This window comes from Haliotis asinina, chromosome 7 (genome assembly GCF_037392515.1).
Source record: "Haliotis asinina isolate JCU_RB_2024 chromosome 7, JCU_Hal_asi_v2, whole genome shotgun sequence".
Taxonomy (NCBI): domain Eukaryota; kingdom Metazoa; phylum Mollusca; class Gastropoda; order Lepetellida; family Haliotidae; genus Haliotis; species Haliotis asinina.
The window spans coordinates 19,257,689-19,274,080 of NC_090286.1; the positions used below are offsets into that span (position 1 = coordinate 19,257,689).

At 42.0% G+C, this 16,392-nt stretch overlaps 1 protein-coding gene across 5 annotated transcripts; it reads right to left on the reverse strand.

Moving 5' to 3' along the window:
- Positions 1-188: 188 nt before the first annotated feature.
- Positions 189-12,846, reverse strand: LOC137291049 (calcyphosin-like protein). Of its 5 annotated transcripts, none has more exons than XM_067822325.1 (6): positions 12,705-12,846; positions 4,531-4,676; positions 4,149-4,326; positions 3,811-4,020; positions 3,379-3,492; positions 189-1,542 (listed from the first exon to the last, which is right to left on the reverse strand). In XM_067822325.1, the coding sequence occupies exons 2-5, from the start codon at positions 4,665-4,667 to the stop codon at positions 3,391-3,393; spliced, it is 627 nt and encodes a 208-aa protein (XP_067678426.1). In that variant the 5' UTR covers positions 4,668-4,676; positions 12,705-12,846; the 3' UTR covers positions 189-1,542; positions 3,379-3,390. The 5 variants fall into 5 exon arrangements, with proteins under 5 accessions (XP_067678426.1, XP_067678425.1, XP_067678427.1 ...); XM_067822324.1 differs by lacking the exon at positions 12,705-12,846 and adding an exon at positions 10,938-11,044; XM_067822326.1 differs by lacking the exon at positions 12,705-12,846 and adding an exon at positions 10,938-11,044 and having other exon boundaries at positions 3,369-3,492.
- Positions 12,847-16,392: the final 3,546 nt, after the last annotated feature.

A 16,392-nucleotide genomic window follows, 5' to 3' on the forward strand; every position in this document is an offset into this window, starting at 1 on the left:
TTTGTGCTCATGCAAGTACACAAATGGGCTTATTTAAGGGGAAACAGTTCATCTTTTTTACATAACCTTAGGTACTTTCATGCAATGTATTACATGGTCTATTGTATAGGTGATCAACTACAGTACAAGAATGGATGTACACCAAAAATATAAGAATTGATGAAGAATTTCGAAGCAATTCTTAGAAATCATTTTCTGAGGATGACAATTTTTTATTTGTATAAAACAAGTGCATAAAGTACAAGAAAGGTGACATAACACATACAGATTATACGAAGGAATACAATTACCATGCATTAGTAACACTGAAGGAGAAATAGATGTGCTTGTTATCCCCTTAGTCAGTACGGACATGTCCCTCTTCCACTAGAAAATGCAAAAAAAATATCACTTTTGAAGGCCAAAGATGGAGCCTAAATGAAGGCGGGAGGCGAGATACAGCATATAATGTTCTGTGATGCTATCTGCCCTCCCCGTAGTAGGAAGTACTAGAAAGCATGTTTCAAACTTTTATTGGCCATCTCTAAACAGGGAGCTCTCTGCAGGTCAAAATTCAAGAAGCCATTTCAGACCAAACGTCCAGGAGTTACCACAAGGACACACGTTGTATACAGGACGAGACCCAGGAGCCCTGTATGGTATACAGACCGAGACTCCATGAGCCCTGTGTGTTATACAGGCCAAGACTCCAGGAGCCCTATGTCGTTTACAGGCCAAGAAAACATTAGCCCTATCTGGTGTACGGGCCGAGATCACGTGTCGTATGTGATGTACATGCCGTGACTCCACGAGCCCTACCTGGTGTACAGGCCGAGGCTCCACGTGCCCTATGTGGTGTACAGGCCGAGGCTCCACGTGTCCTGTGTGGTGTACAGACCGAGGCTGCACGTGTCCTATGTGGTGTACAAGCCGAGACCACGTGTCGTATGTGGTGTACAGACCGCGGCTCCACGTGCCCTATGTGATGTTTCAGCTGAGTACGGAACAGTGTAAAACATAATATTATGCTTAAAAAGTTCCCGACGCCACCTGTAGTCCAACAGAGAAATACATAATGCTTTGCCACAAAAGTTGAATACAAATATATTCCCAGCCGAATTCGCCCGAAATGACATTATTTATACAAAAGTGTACTGAAGAGTATTCCTAGTGTCTATTTTGTGAACGTCCATGCTGTTCACGTGGCGAAGGCACTGTCACACATACTAAGAAATTTCCACTGGCAAGGTAGTTACTAGTACATATCTACAATATTAGATTCCTTGATGAAAAGCCACTACCTACTTCAAGAGCCGGGGAACACGCACGTCTTCGTAACTATAATGAATATACTGACTTGTGATGGGTAAATTGATGATAAGTGGTGTTTTACAAATTCAGAATGTTCAGATTAGACTTCTTGGTGGTTCTAGGCAAATGTATTTACGACAGTTGAAACAAGCAGAAAAGTCAAATGGCCAGGTATAAATCATCGACTTCTGATGCTGTACTGTTTCCTGTGTCAAACCACTTGCTGCAGACATGGCCATGATGTTGAAGTAGCTGAAAACAAACACACTGAAAACATGAAGCAAACAGAAATGCAGAATACGTATCTTCTCCAGACCATGTGTGTATTACTGAATTAGGGGGGGTAATGTATCACAACAATTTTGCAAAATCAATACAACGCACATTCGAGTATAAGTACACCTATTCAACAATGGTTTTGTTATTCTTGTGGGATCCCTTTAACTAAATTGCACTGAACATGACCACCATCTTAGTTTACAATGGCCTGATGACGTCAACCATCTTGGTCAGTGTGTATCATATGACTCGGCATAGTTTCTGACACGAATAAATGTAAAACGCTTAAGCTTCCTCCACATAAACGTTATAAACACACTTTGATTATATATATATATATCTTATTTCATAGTTTTCTTTTCAATTCATCATAATGAGTTTTTAAATGCTTGAATAGTTGGGTGGGGGGTGGGAGGTTGTCACTGTCACTTTACTCTACTGTATTCCATGTTCCATGTCACACTACTGTACTTCATGTTCCATGTCACACTACTGTACTTCATGTTCCATGTCACATGACTGTACTTCATGTTCCATGTCACAACTTCATGTTCCATGTCACACTACTGTACTTCATGTTCCATGTCACACTACTGTACTTCATGTTCCATGTCACACTACTGTACTTCATGTTCCATGTCACACTACTGTATTTTATGTTCCATGTCACACTACTGTATTTTATGTTCCATGTCACACTACTGTACTTCATGTTCCATGTCACACTACTGTACTTCATGTTCCATGTCACACTACTGTACTTCATGTTCCATGTCACAACTTCATGTTCCATGTCACACTACTGTACTTCATGTTCCATGTCACACTACTGTACTTCATGTTCCATGTCACACTACTGTACTTCATGTTCCATGTCACACTACTGTACTTCATGTTCCATGTCACACTACTGTATTTTATGTTCCATGTCACACTACTGTATTTTATGTTCCATGTCACACTACTGTACTTCATGTTCCATGTCACACTGCTGTACTTCATGTTCCATGTCACACTACTGTACTTCATGTTCCATGTCACACTACTGTATTTTATGTTCCATGTCACACTACTGTATTTTATGTTCCATGTCACACTACTGTACTTCATGTTCCATGTCACACTACTGTACTTCATGTTCCATGTCACACTACTGTATTTTATGTTCCATGTCACACTACTGTATTTTATGTTCCATGTCACACTACTGTACTTCATGTTCCATGTCACACTACTGTACTTCATGTTCCATGTCACACTGCTGTACTTCATGTTCCATGTCACACTACTGTACTTCATGTTCCATGTCACACTACTGTACTTCATGTTCCATGTCACACTACTGTACTTCATGTTCCATGTCACACTGCTGTACTTCATGTTCCATGTCACACTACTGTACTTCATGTTCCATGTCACACTACTGTACTTCATGTTCCATGTCACACTGCTGTACTTCATGTTCCATGTCACACTACTGTACTTCATGTTCCATGTCACAACTTCATGTTCCATGTCACACTACTGTACTTCATGTTCCATGTCACACTACTGTACTTCATGTTCCATGTCACACTACTGTGTTTTATGTTCCATGTCACATGACTGTACTTCATATTCCATGTCACAACTTCATGTTCCATGGAACACTACTGTACTTCATGTTCCATGTCACACTGCTGTACTTCATGTTCCATGTCACACTACTGTACTTCATGTTCCATGTCACACTACTGTACTTCTTGTTCCATGTCACACTAATGGCTCAGTTTAGGACGTTACAGGCAATAACATCCCACCTGTTCTCACCTGTCAATGTTGTTAGAGGCGCCATGCTGTCCTCATCATCAGATCAAAGTAGGGATCTTGGTCTATGCTGATGCTCACTCCGTGGTAGTAGTTTATGAATTCCTCTTTAGTTACCTATCCATATATAAGATAGACATTATGACATCTGCCGGGATATGTGAATACTTGAATTATTTGGATCTGTTTTGTGAAACAGGTGTCTTGGTGCGGTTACAAAAAAACGTAACCCGTTTAGCTGCCTTCTGTTTTTCGTGTTTTTATTCTTTTTGAACAGTACCTGTGAGTTTCATGACTTTGGACCCACTGACCTCATACATTCTGGTTCAAGGATTTTATCGAGAAGTGTCATGCGGTGTTGTATGGAATTACGGTGGGTTGAAACTTACGTTCAACTTGTAACATGTGATACCAAATTAAATGAATGCCGCCTACCTGTCCGTCTTCATGGTCTTTTATGTCGAAACTGTCTAAGAACGCTCGTTTGCACTGTTTGCCAGTCCACTCCCCACTAACGAACTTAGGGTGGTGTTGATAGTTGTAAACACCCTCCAGATCATCGCCCGTCACGATGCCGTCACCTGTCTTGTCCAACTTGTTGAAGGCCTGTTCTACCAGCCTAAGCCGACACGGGCTCATTGGACCCTAGAGACAGAAGGAGGCCGTCATGGAAAATGCATACAATGTGTGTGATGCATCAACGCAAACAATTCTATTTGACTAAACGAAGGCTTGATATGTTGTATAAACAGTAGTTCAGACTACTCACATACCCGGAGTGCTTTCAAGAATTCTTCATACTCTATATATCCTGTGCCATCCTTGTCGATTTCGGCAAAGAGAGCCTCAAATTCATCTGGTTTGAGGTTGACGCGGCGTTCTGTTATTCCCTTCATGAACTCTTCTTTGCTCAGTCTTCGGTTGCCGTCGTCGTCGAGAATCTTAAACATCCTGACAAACCAGATTAAACAAGTGAAATAGTTGCAAACCAGGAATTAAAGATCTATAGACACTTATGGAGCACGCTATCGACTTTCCCCGTAAATGATGCTGTACAGTGAGCGTAGTCCACGTCATTCAGATTTATGTCAGTGAAGCAGATGACCACACTTATCAAAGTCTCCCATCCCCGGTATGTCGCTACAGAATACATACCTGCCAATACTTTTAATCCCTTTTGCTCCTGAATGTAGAAACAATCGGTATCTGAATCTTTCGATTGGAGATTTCGAGCTTGAGTTAGCTATTTCCTGTTGGCACTTTTGTTTCATGCTAGCGTCGTTGGTTTCCATGATGGTAGTCTGTAATAAGAACAGTAAATATGTCACAGGACGCCATGTGAATAGTAAACTGTGTACAGTACACAACAACTGTCTTTCTACCATACATTCACACAACCTCACCTTCACATGTCTGTATCCACGCCAACTACCTATCTGTTATACACGAACATGTGTCTGTCATACAAACTAGACCCGTGAAGGTTCGGGGTAAAATAGCCTACGGCAACCCATGCTTGCCACAAAAGGCGACTACGCTTGTTGTAATAGGCGACTAAAGGGTGGACACATGTCATCGGTTCCCATTTGTGCAGATCGATGCACCCGCTGTTGATCACTGGATTGTTTGGTTCAGAGTCGATTATTTACAGACCGCTGTCTTAAAGCTAGAATATTGCTGAGTGTGGCCTAAAACTAAACTCACTCACTCCAACAAACTAACTACCTGTCTGTTATACACCAACATGTGTCTGTCATACACACCAACTATCTGACTGTTCTACACCAACATGTGTCTTTCATACTAATTACCTGTCTGTTATACACTAGCATGTGTCTGTCGTACACACCAACCTCTTGTCTCGTATACACAAACATGTGTCTGTCACACAACAACTACCTATCTGTTATACACAAACATGTGTCAGTCATATATACTACATGTCTGTTATACACCAGCATATGTCTGTAATTTACACACGACAACACCTGTCTGTTATACACCAACAAGTGTCTTTCATACACACTACCTACCTGCCTGTTATAAACCTAAATGGGTCTGTCATACACAGTAATTACCTGTCTGTTATACACAAACATGTGTCCGTCATACATACTAACTACCATTATGTTAAACACCAACGTGTATCTGTCATGCACACCAACTGTCTGTTATACACCAACATGTGTCCGTCATACACATCAATTACATGTCTACTATAAACTAATATGTGTCTGTCACATACACCAACTACCTAGCTAATATCAGGGAGATTATACATGTTGTAGACTATCCCTGCTAACATACACCAACATGTGTCTGTCATACACACTATCTACATGTCTATTATACACCAACATATGTCTGTCATACACACTATCTACCTGTCTATTATACACCAACATGTGCCTGTCATACACACCAACTACCCGTCTGCTATACACCAACATGAGTCTGTCATACACACTATGTGCCTGTCTATTATACACCAACATGTGTCTGTCATGTTCTTCACTACATAATTCGTCCATGCCAACGCCGGATCTGAAGTTGATCATGCTTGTTACTTCTAGTTTCCCTGCTTATTTTGCGCTGCGCTACGCTACACTTGCCCCAGTCAATACACCTCTGAAACCCGGATCAATCCGTACGGACCACAAAAAATTAAACCTGAGCTGAAAAGCTTGCATAAAATTGAAACTTGTCTTACGCGTATACACCAACATGTGTCAGTCATACACACTACCTACCTATCTATTGAACACTGATACATTAAACAGCCTCATATGTCTGCCATACATACTAACATATCTTCCACAAACATTCACAACGTATCGGCACAAAACATCTGTTACTACCTCTCTGTCATACTAAATGTCTTCCACGAACACTCACGGTACCGGTATTCGTTTGGACACTGCGGGTGGCATGAAAAACATGGCACGATCATGTTGAGTAGAAAACAGGGCACTTGTGACCTAAAGAATCTCCGTAGTGGAAATGAGAAGAACTAAAATCAAAGGGCTGCAGTTGGAATGTCGCCAACTCTATAGAAGCGTTATGTTCACTAATCCGTTGACTTCAAGCCTTTCTAAGACTCAGGAATCAGATGGAGAGTGAAAATATTACAACGACAAACTACATCTGTTTTAAGTTGTCCTCACTGTACTCAACTGAAGTGTGCATGTGTGTGTGAGTGAGAGTGTGAGTGTGGGTGCATGCGCGCGTGCATGTGTTTATGGGTGTTTCGCAGGGCAGTTTGAATTAGGATCAGTAATCAGTCCTAGGTGTGCGTGTGGGATCTAAACGCATTTGTCGTGTGTCACTGACTCCCACTGTGTTCTGGTAAGCCGCACAATAATTCATAAACCAATCTTTTCAGATGTCTGAATTGTTAGTCGTTTTCAGTTGTCTACCCGGAAAGGTGACGTCAGTATCTGAGGAGACGTCACTCACTTGTCACGTTAACATGGCAGAGGCCGTTGGCGTTTCGAGACAGGCACTCCTACGGCGGACACATGAACTGGTAATGATATGTTCACAGGGTGTGTCAGTAGACACCGAGGTGTACTGGCGTTTACCGGAGGTGTGTTTCAGTACACCCGTTGATGCATGCTCCACATCCCGCAAGAAACATGCATCACGTCAACTGCCCCACTACTTCCTGTTTAAACAAACGTGCATGTCCTCTCACATGTATCACAACAATATGCAATAGAGAGGGGGCGTCTCAAAATAGTCGTAACTAAGCTATACTGAGGGTAACAAATAAGGGAACTTAACTGCCACTTCATGGCAATGTTCTTTCATTTATTCTCAGATTTCCTCCCACAGTGCTATTCAAAGCTGGTGATGAGAAATGGAAAATACTTGACAGGAACGACATCGCTGGGCCATGTCCACAGCTACATCAACGTTACTGTCATGTTTATCGCTGAGCCATGTCCACAGCTACATCAGCGTTACTGTCATGCTTATCGCTGGGTCATGTCCACAGCTACATCAGCGTTACTGCCAGGGCCTATTGCTGGGCCATGTCCACAGCTACATCAGCGTTACTGCCAGGGCCTATTGCTGGGCCATGTCCACAGCTCTCTCAGCGTTACTGTCATGCTTATCGCTGGGTCATGTCCACAGCTACATCAGCGTTACTGTCATGCTTATCGCTGAGTCATGTCCACAGCTACATCAGCGTTACTCCCAGGGCCTATTGCTGGGCCATGTCCACAGCTCTCTCAGCGTTACTGTCATGCTTATCGCTGGGTCATGTCCACAGCTACATCAGCGTTACTGTCATGCTTATCGCTGGACTATGTCAGGCAGTCAGGTTTTCTACACAAGTACACGGTCTCCTTTGTGTCCCTTGTATGACAGCTAATGCATCATACACCTTTACCATAGTAATAATTTCTTAACAAAACGGAGTAAATGCTGCTGTCGACACAAACCGCCGTAAATCAAAGACGGGAGGTTAACAGGCTTGACAATTACAACTTACCTGTCTGAAGTACGACCACAGAGACACACCTGTTCAAGTAGGTATGGTTTGGGATCTGATGCCACTGTTTGGCTGTGTCCGTGGCGACGAGTGGACAGGTAATCTCCGCTAGTCCTGTCTCACTCCGCTGCTTCACGAGCTCTCTCTACTCGAGCGCAGCTTAATTCGGCACGAGAACATCGATCATTAACCAATTGGGTATGTCAACCTTTGGTCTCTTCCAATCAGCCAGCAAACAATAGCATATCGAGTCAGTTACCCATGTCAGCCATAGGGCCGAGCTTACAGTTTCCCTCTATTCAATATGAGACACAAAGCGGTCGAATATAGAACAGAGGTTGATATGGATCTGATAGCACACAGCTGTAACGTAATGACTGTTTGTTACTGGCTATAGCAAGCTAAACGGCCCAGTGCTGGAGGAGGCCCGCTACCAGCGTGATCGATGTGTTCAATAATAGATGCAGTGTAGTAAAATACCAGCAAATATTTCCTGAGGGAAATCTAGCTACAGCTCATTGTGTAATATATCGTGATCTGGGAATATAGTCCAATCCAAGTTGAATACAAGTCATGTATGTGATTAGCTTGAAAGTAAGAAAAAAGTAACATTTGGTAATGCCTATTTAACAGGACGTTTACAGTGAAATAATACCCGCTAACAATTAAGGCACTCGTGGACAATTTAACCTGAACCTGAATCTTCAAGGAAAGTTATTGCAGAGTAACTCACTGTGTGATTGTAAATTCAAGGGAGACTTGTAATGAAGAAAATGCACGCGTTAACATTGGCATCCAGCCAAATGCTGGAGTTGAAGCTAGATCATGTACAAAGTTGTTACATTGATTAAACATACCGCGAGCACACAGCTCCCAACGCATTACAGTAGGGCAAGGTTGGGCATGTCTGGGGTTGCACTGACAAACTAGTGTATATAGCTACACAGGCAATCACGCGAAACAGTGTGAATGTTATGATTACAGACTTCTAGTTAGAAGTGGTCACATGTAACATGTACAATATTTGTTCGAGTCCCGTCAGTCTTCAGTCGGAGCCTAGTCAGATTACCTGACTGTACTTCAAGGGTTCTCAAAACATTCTACCAGTAATCGGACTTCCATTTTGTGGAGATGAAAACATTGGTAGCGGATTAATGTTTGTCACCTATCCAGTCAGGATATAGCATTTAATCAGCCACAACACCTTCGACCTTGCTCTCATCAGATTATCCCCAGGAGGTTGTGAAGATAACACAGCGTCTATCGCTGTAATGGGGCAGTTATAGGGTGTTACATCTCCACAGAGACACGTCATGAATAACTCAGGGACGATCTCAGATGTGATGTCCATCTCCCAATGGGTGATTGACTAGCGGACATTCACACTATTTGTTCTTGTGATATAGTTGACAACACTGAGAATGAGTGTTGGTTTACAGTTCACAGGTGCTTATGTACTGTAAACATTCATATAGACCACTGACTTGGCCTTACTCTAAAGTGTTTCACGTTTGTCTTCAGGGAGGAGCGATTGCAGTAAAACAGTAAATATTTAACTGCTTTAAGTTTAACTGTAATCACTTCTCCCTAAAGATAAAAATGAAACATGTTTATATATGAGGATTTTTTTGGAAATAATCACACGTCACGGATCTTCAGTACATGTGACAATACATGTATAATCTGACTTTGGGTGTTGGAGTTGTGACGCGTGACCACGTGTAAAATCTGAGCCGATGGCAATCAGCATGCTATCTACACACTTGGTTGTAGTGAGATCGCGACGTTCTGTTCTGTCAACCAAATAATGGCGCTTCATTATGACATACAGTTGAAGCGCCGGAAGCACTCGCGGAGCATTGGCGTTTAGCAGTAGTCATGGTAACGGCTTTGTAGTAAGAGAACTAATAAGGAGAGATATCGCAACAAAATGAGCTGCAGTGGGCGGCTATTGTTTGGGGTAAGATCGATTACGTGTAAACAGCAGGTTACAAACACACATTTCCATTATTTGAGAGTCAGTTTGAATATTCTGGTGATCTGAATCAATTATTCACAAAATGCACCCATTGAAGTGTGTTCAGTGGTGAGATTTCAGCTCTCTCTGAAATCATGGTTAGGAAAATCAATTTCTGTCACATGATATTGTCTCCTTGGAAACGAAGGTATACACGCTTAAATTTAAACGATTAATTGATTGCAGCAGCAATGTATATTCAAATTTAATAAAACCTCTCAAACTAAAATAAAACAGAACCAAACACGGAAGCTCCATTGTGTCTGTCTGTGGCATCACGCTCCACATACCATGTGTACGACAGGAGATGGAATCCATAATGTACATTGTACATGGACGTTTCAGGTTGCTAAAGTTATCATAAATGAGCTAAACTATCCTGTTTCTCATCAACGATAATCCATTATTCAGAGCAAGCTGGGCGATTGAAACGGGCCGTTGTTCCCAGGTGTATATTCAAGTACCGACTAAGGTCTCAGAGGACAGGAACATTACTAATCAGATGGCTTCATGGAAGTTCCCGTGGAGATAGTTCTCACTTGGAATGGCCCAAATAGTGCAGCAAAGCGCACCTTACAGAGTTCCACGTCGTTGTAAATAGACGAGTCACAACAGTGAAACTAATAGAGCTTTACGACATTACTCAGCACTCTATGTGGCCTGCACTACAGACCATCTTGTCATAGCCGTGTCCTGTACCATGGACCGTCTGCCACCCCACCCCTCGCCATTGGCCATCAACTAATGTGCCCCTTCTCGGTCCATACAGACCTTGCTGTTTTTCTCTTACACAATTTGATTTGAGACATATTTACAATATGTTGTAACCTGTATTTCGTGTGGTAATGTGATTTTTGATGGAGGACACAGCCGTATATGTTTTGTTCTTCACTTGATAATGTTATGTTGCGGGCGCCTTTGGCAAATGACAGGAATATTTCCTGTCTTCACCTGACAACACTTCTGCTAAAGAAAACACTGTCGGCTTATAATTCTGTGCCAAACGAAACATTAAAACCTAAAGACAGTGAAAAGAAGGATGCTTACCTTCAGATGTTTTGTTGGGTTGTTGTCAGTATCCAGGTAGCTGAGTGATTGACAGCCGACAGAGGTATTAATTCATCAACGCTCCAGCCTCAACACAAGGAGTATCTCTGGCCACATATCGACCGAACAGATGTATATCCCGACTAAACAGGCCTTCGAGGCACATCCTATGTTGTTAGTCGGAGGTTGTCACATGTATTAATCGGTGTTCGGTACCTTGATCTCGCTATTCTTTGTAACACATCTAAGCAGTTAGTTCGACTCTTTCAAATCGCTATTTGTGTTTATTCATTGTTTTTTTACTGAATCCGCTGAACAAGAAGCGGCTAAAGGTTCAAACTTTGAGGCATGCTAGTAGAACAACGGCGCGCTAGTGGTTCGATCGTTGAGGCTAGCTAATGGGTCACAGTATGGTTCAAACTGGTGCGTCAAACTTTGAGGTACATGCTAGTAGAACATGCAATTTCGCAGGCTAGTGGTACGAGCATTGAGGCCAGGGACACACACAGGGGCATGCAAGAGGTTTAAATGTAGGAACATGCTGTTGGTTCAAATATTGGACAGACTAGTGTTGCTGACGTTGAGGTTGGCCAGTGGAGCCAGTGGAGGGACAGACTAGTCGATCACACGTTGGACAGGCTAGTGTTGCTGACATTGAGGTGGACTGGTGGAGCAAGTGTAGGGACAGACTAGTCGATCACACTTTGGACAGGCTAGTGTTGCTGACATTGAGGTGGAGCAAGTGTAGGGACAGACTAGTCGATCACACTTTGGACAGGCTAGTGTTGCTGACATTGAGGTGGACTGGTGGAGCAAGTGTAGGGACAGACTAGTCGATCACACTTTGGACAGGCTAGTGTTGCTGACATTGAGGTGGACTGTTGGAGCAAGTGTAGGGGCAGGCTGGTGGTTCGTTCAAACGCTTTAGAGGTTAGTGTTGCTGACTGTGAGTGAGCTGGGACAGGCTAGTACTTCAAGTGTTGGGACAGGCTAGTCGTTCAATGTTGGGACAGGCTAGTCGTTCAATGTTGGGGCAGGCAAGTATAGTTCACGTGTTGGGACAGGCTAGTCATTCAATGTTGGGGCAAGCTAGTAGTTCAGGTAATTGCCGACGAGTCATGATCAGGGTCGATAACTTATACATTGTATATATGGATCTCATCAAGTCATCGGACGCCCGCTGAGCAAATCGACGATTTCTGATCCATTCTATTATTTACAAACCGCCGTCATAAATTTTGAAATTAGAATGTGGGGTTAAATAAAAACGAAATTAATACCCATGGCAGTCTATGTGGCCCCCGTCGTGATATTGCTTGCATGTGGGTAAAAGCTGTATAAAGAATAACATAAACTGACTCTGTATCTGAAATTACTTCGTAAAAGGTCTTTGGTGAATGAGTAGAGAATAAAACCTAATACATGAATAACGGCCGGCAGGTTTGGGCTATACGCGGTAGGAATCAATACAAGTACAACATATTCAGGCCTCTATTGTTTGTTGGTCGGCAGTGCCAATAATTGATGAGAGATAGCTGACAACGGATGAGACGACCATTTCCAAATTAAACTGCCGACCGTGTGTTACTATTATGGTCGCATCTTACCTCAGTGAGGTGAGATAAGGTCCAGGTGGCTTTTAGAAAACACGTGCCAATGCCCGTACGTTGCAGACATTTACAGATTCACGGATCATTTCGTGACTAGTTTCGCACGTGCGCATGCACTCACATATACACACATACACAGTGAGACACGAGCACCTACCGATGTGTACTGATCCACCGTGTTTGACTTGCATGGTGACGATGTTGACGATGTATTGACGACCGATATAATGTACTCAACACTAATTCCATGCACGTAAATAAGTCATGTGATATTTACTCTCAACAAATGAAACATACACGCCTTGTTAGCATCAACAAACACAGGACATAGTCCACTGTTGCATCTCATCGGATAGAAGTGCTCTTGCGGGGAACTGACTTTCAAAATTTGCAATCGATAAGAAAACAGCGATGTACATTTTAGCAAGCTGTTATGCTGTTGTGGTTTAGTGTTTATAACACTCGCGTCATCGTATGTTTAGACTTTGTATTTGTACGTACGTGTATGAATTTGGTGGGTGTGTGGGTGTGCGTGCGCCTGTGTGTGTATCATCTATATTGTGAAGGTAAATCCCGATACAAACATCTCAAAGAACTGAGCAAGGGTACTCCTGATAATAAAAACTGTTCTGTCAAATACATCTTTAATATAGTGGAATCCGTCTAATGCGGACTCTGTGCAGTGCGGTTTTCTCTAAAATCCGGACTCCTGACTGAGTCCCGGCAAAATTGTTCTAAATTTATCATTAATGCTTGCTTTATATTGCGGACTCTCTCAAATACGGATTACGGACTAAAACAGCAGTCCCGACAATCAACTAGCTATGACAATAATGCTGTGAAATCGGGACGTAGCCGACTGAAATAACAGTCCATTGTATAAACATCCCCGTTACTTCTGTTCACTTCGTAGTCAGGATGTGGCTGATTGGATTAGCAGTCTGTTGAATCACAGGCAAACTGTAGCGCAAATGGCGTTACGCAGCATATAGAGAAAACGACAAGTCTTCTTATGTGCGAGCTAAGCGAGCAAGGTTGGTAACATACTACCTTCGGTTCGGATAAAAAAATATTTTTCATGTCAAGATGAAATATCGCCACGGTCAAATTTAGACTCCCATTTCCTCATTTGGTTGTGCTCTCAAATTACCTCCCCCATGTTTAATAACTACTCATGTGAAATATGTTTTATTCAACATTTTAAGTGCCACTCGTGGTATTCAGATTGTTCTTCGCCTCCATTACCCCTGCCAGTTTCCGGTTGAATGGAGTGACGGAACAATAATAAGCAGAAATCAAAAAGAAATACCATATTGCTTAATTTTATCATGAACCTGTTGTAGTTTATTTGTCTTATGTGTCGTAGCTATTGTTAGAATTTTCGTAACATTTATTCTACATAAAAACACTTGTGACGTAATGGACGAGGGAAGCAGGGGAGGTAACTGTAAGCATTCCATATGGAATAATACCTTCCTGTTCCTTCACACACTCCGGCGCAGCGATGACTTAGCATAACGCAACCATTTTACAACGATGTTTATCTAGAAATGTAGACTCATCAAAAATAAAGAAGTTAAGAAACTGTGTACATAATATTAACTGGACTCTGTAAGATGTGAGGAATCGTGACATCTTTCTGGCCTGTGGCAGGGATACTATGCTGGCTGGCCGCATGGAACTCTTGGTTGGGGAGTGGTTCCTTCGCTTCATCGAACCGGAAGTGGAAGGAGTAATGGCGGCTAAGAACGGTCTGATATACCACGAGTTGCGCTTAAAATGTTGAGTGAATAAAAATATTTCACGTGAATAATTGTTCAACATGGAGTTGAAACTGTGTATACCTCTGATGGTGGCTATATTCTATTTTGACATGAAACATATTTTTCGAACCGAAGCGAGGGAAGTACGTGGCCAACCTTTGCTCACTCCGCTCACACGTAAGAAAACTGGTAATTTTCTCTATGCTGTGCCACCCATTTGCGCTACAGTTTACCTGTGCACAGACAGATCAATCAGATGGTAATACAAACAGTTCCTTCAGTGAAGGTGTATCCCTGGTGACAAAGACAAATCAATCAGATGATAACACAAACAGTTCCCTCAGTGAAGGTGTATCCCTGGTGACAAAGACAAATCAATTAGATGATAATACAAACAGTTCCTTCAGTGAAGGTGTATCCCTGGTGACAAAGACAAATCAATCAGATGATAACACAAACAGTTCCCTCAGTGAATGTGTATCCCTGGTGACAAAGACAAATCAATCAGATGATAACACAAACAGTTCCCTCAGTGAAGGTGTATCCCTGGTGACAAAGACAAATCAATTAGATGATAACACAAACAGTTCCCTCAGTGAAGGTGTATCCCTGGTGACAAAGACAAATCAATCAGATGATAATACAAACAGTTCCTTCAGTGAAGGTGTATCCCTGGTGACAAAGACAAATCAATTAGATGATAATACAAACAGTTCCCTCAGTGAATGTGTATCCCTGGTGACAAAGACAAATCAATCAGATGATAACACAAACAGTTCCTTCAGTGAAGGTGTATCCCTGGTGACAAAGACAAATCAATTAGATGATAATACAAACAGTTCCCTCAGTGAATGTGTATCCCTGGTGACAAAGACAAATCAATCAGATGATAATACAAACAGTTCCTTCAGTGAATGTGTATCCCTGGTGACAAAGACAAATCAATTAGATGATAATACAAACAGTTCCTTCAGTGAAGGTGTATCCCTGGTGACAAAGACAAATCAATTAGATGATAATACAAACAGTTCCCTCAGTGAATGTGTATCCCTGGTGACAAAGACAAATCAAATAGATGATAATACAAACAGTTCCTTCAGTGAAGGTGTATCCCTGGTGACAAAGACAAATCAATTAGATGATAATACAAACAGTTCCCTCAGTGAATGTGTATCCCTGGTGACAAAGACAAATCAATTAGATGATAATACAAACAGTTCCTTCAGTGAAGGTGTATCCCTGGTGACAAAGACAAATCAATCAGATGATAACACAAACAGTTCCCTCAGTGAAGGTGTATCCCTGGTGACAAAGACAAATCAATCAGATGATAACACAAACAGTTCCCTCAGTGAAGGTGTATCCCTGGTGACAAAGACAAATCAATCGGATGATAATACAAACAGTTCCATTAGTAAGGTGTATCCCTGGTGACAAAGACAAATCAATCAGATGATAACACAAACAGTTCCCTCAGTGAAGGTGTATCCCTGGTGACAAAGACAAATCAATCAGATGATAATACAAACAGTTCCCTCAGTGAATGTGTATCCCTGGTGACAAAGACAAATCAATCAGATGATAACACAAACAGTTCCTTTAGTGAAGGTGTATCTCTGGTGACAAAGACAAATCAATCAGATGATAATACAAACAGTTCCCTCAGTGAAGGTGTATCCCTGGTGACAAAGACAAATCAATCAGATGATAACACAAACAGTTCCCTCAGTGATGGTGTATCCCTGGTGACAAAGACAAATCAATTAGATGATAATACAAACAGTTCCTTCAGTGAAGGTGTATCCCTGGTGACAAAGACAAATCAATCAGATGATAACACAAACAGTTCCTTTAGTGAAGGTGTATCCCTGGTGACAAAGACAAATCAATCAGATGATAACACAAACAGTTCCCTCAGTGAATGTGTATCCCTGGTGACAAAGACAAATCAATCAGATGATAACACAAACAGTTCCTTTAGTGAAGGTGTATCCCTGGTGACAAAGACAAATCAATCAGATGATAACACAAAACAGTTCCCTCAGTGAAGGTGTATCCCTGGTGACAAAGACAAATCAATTA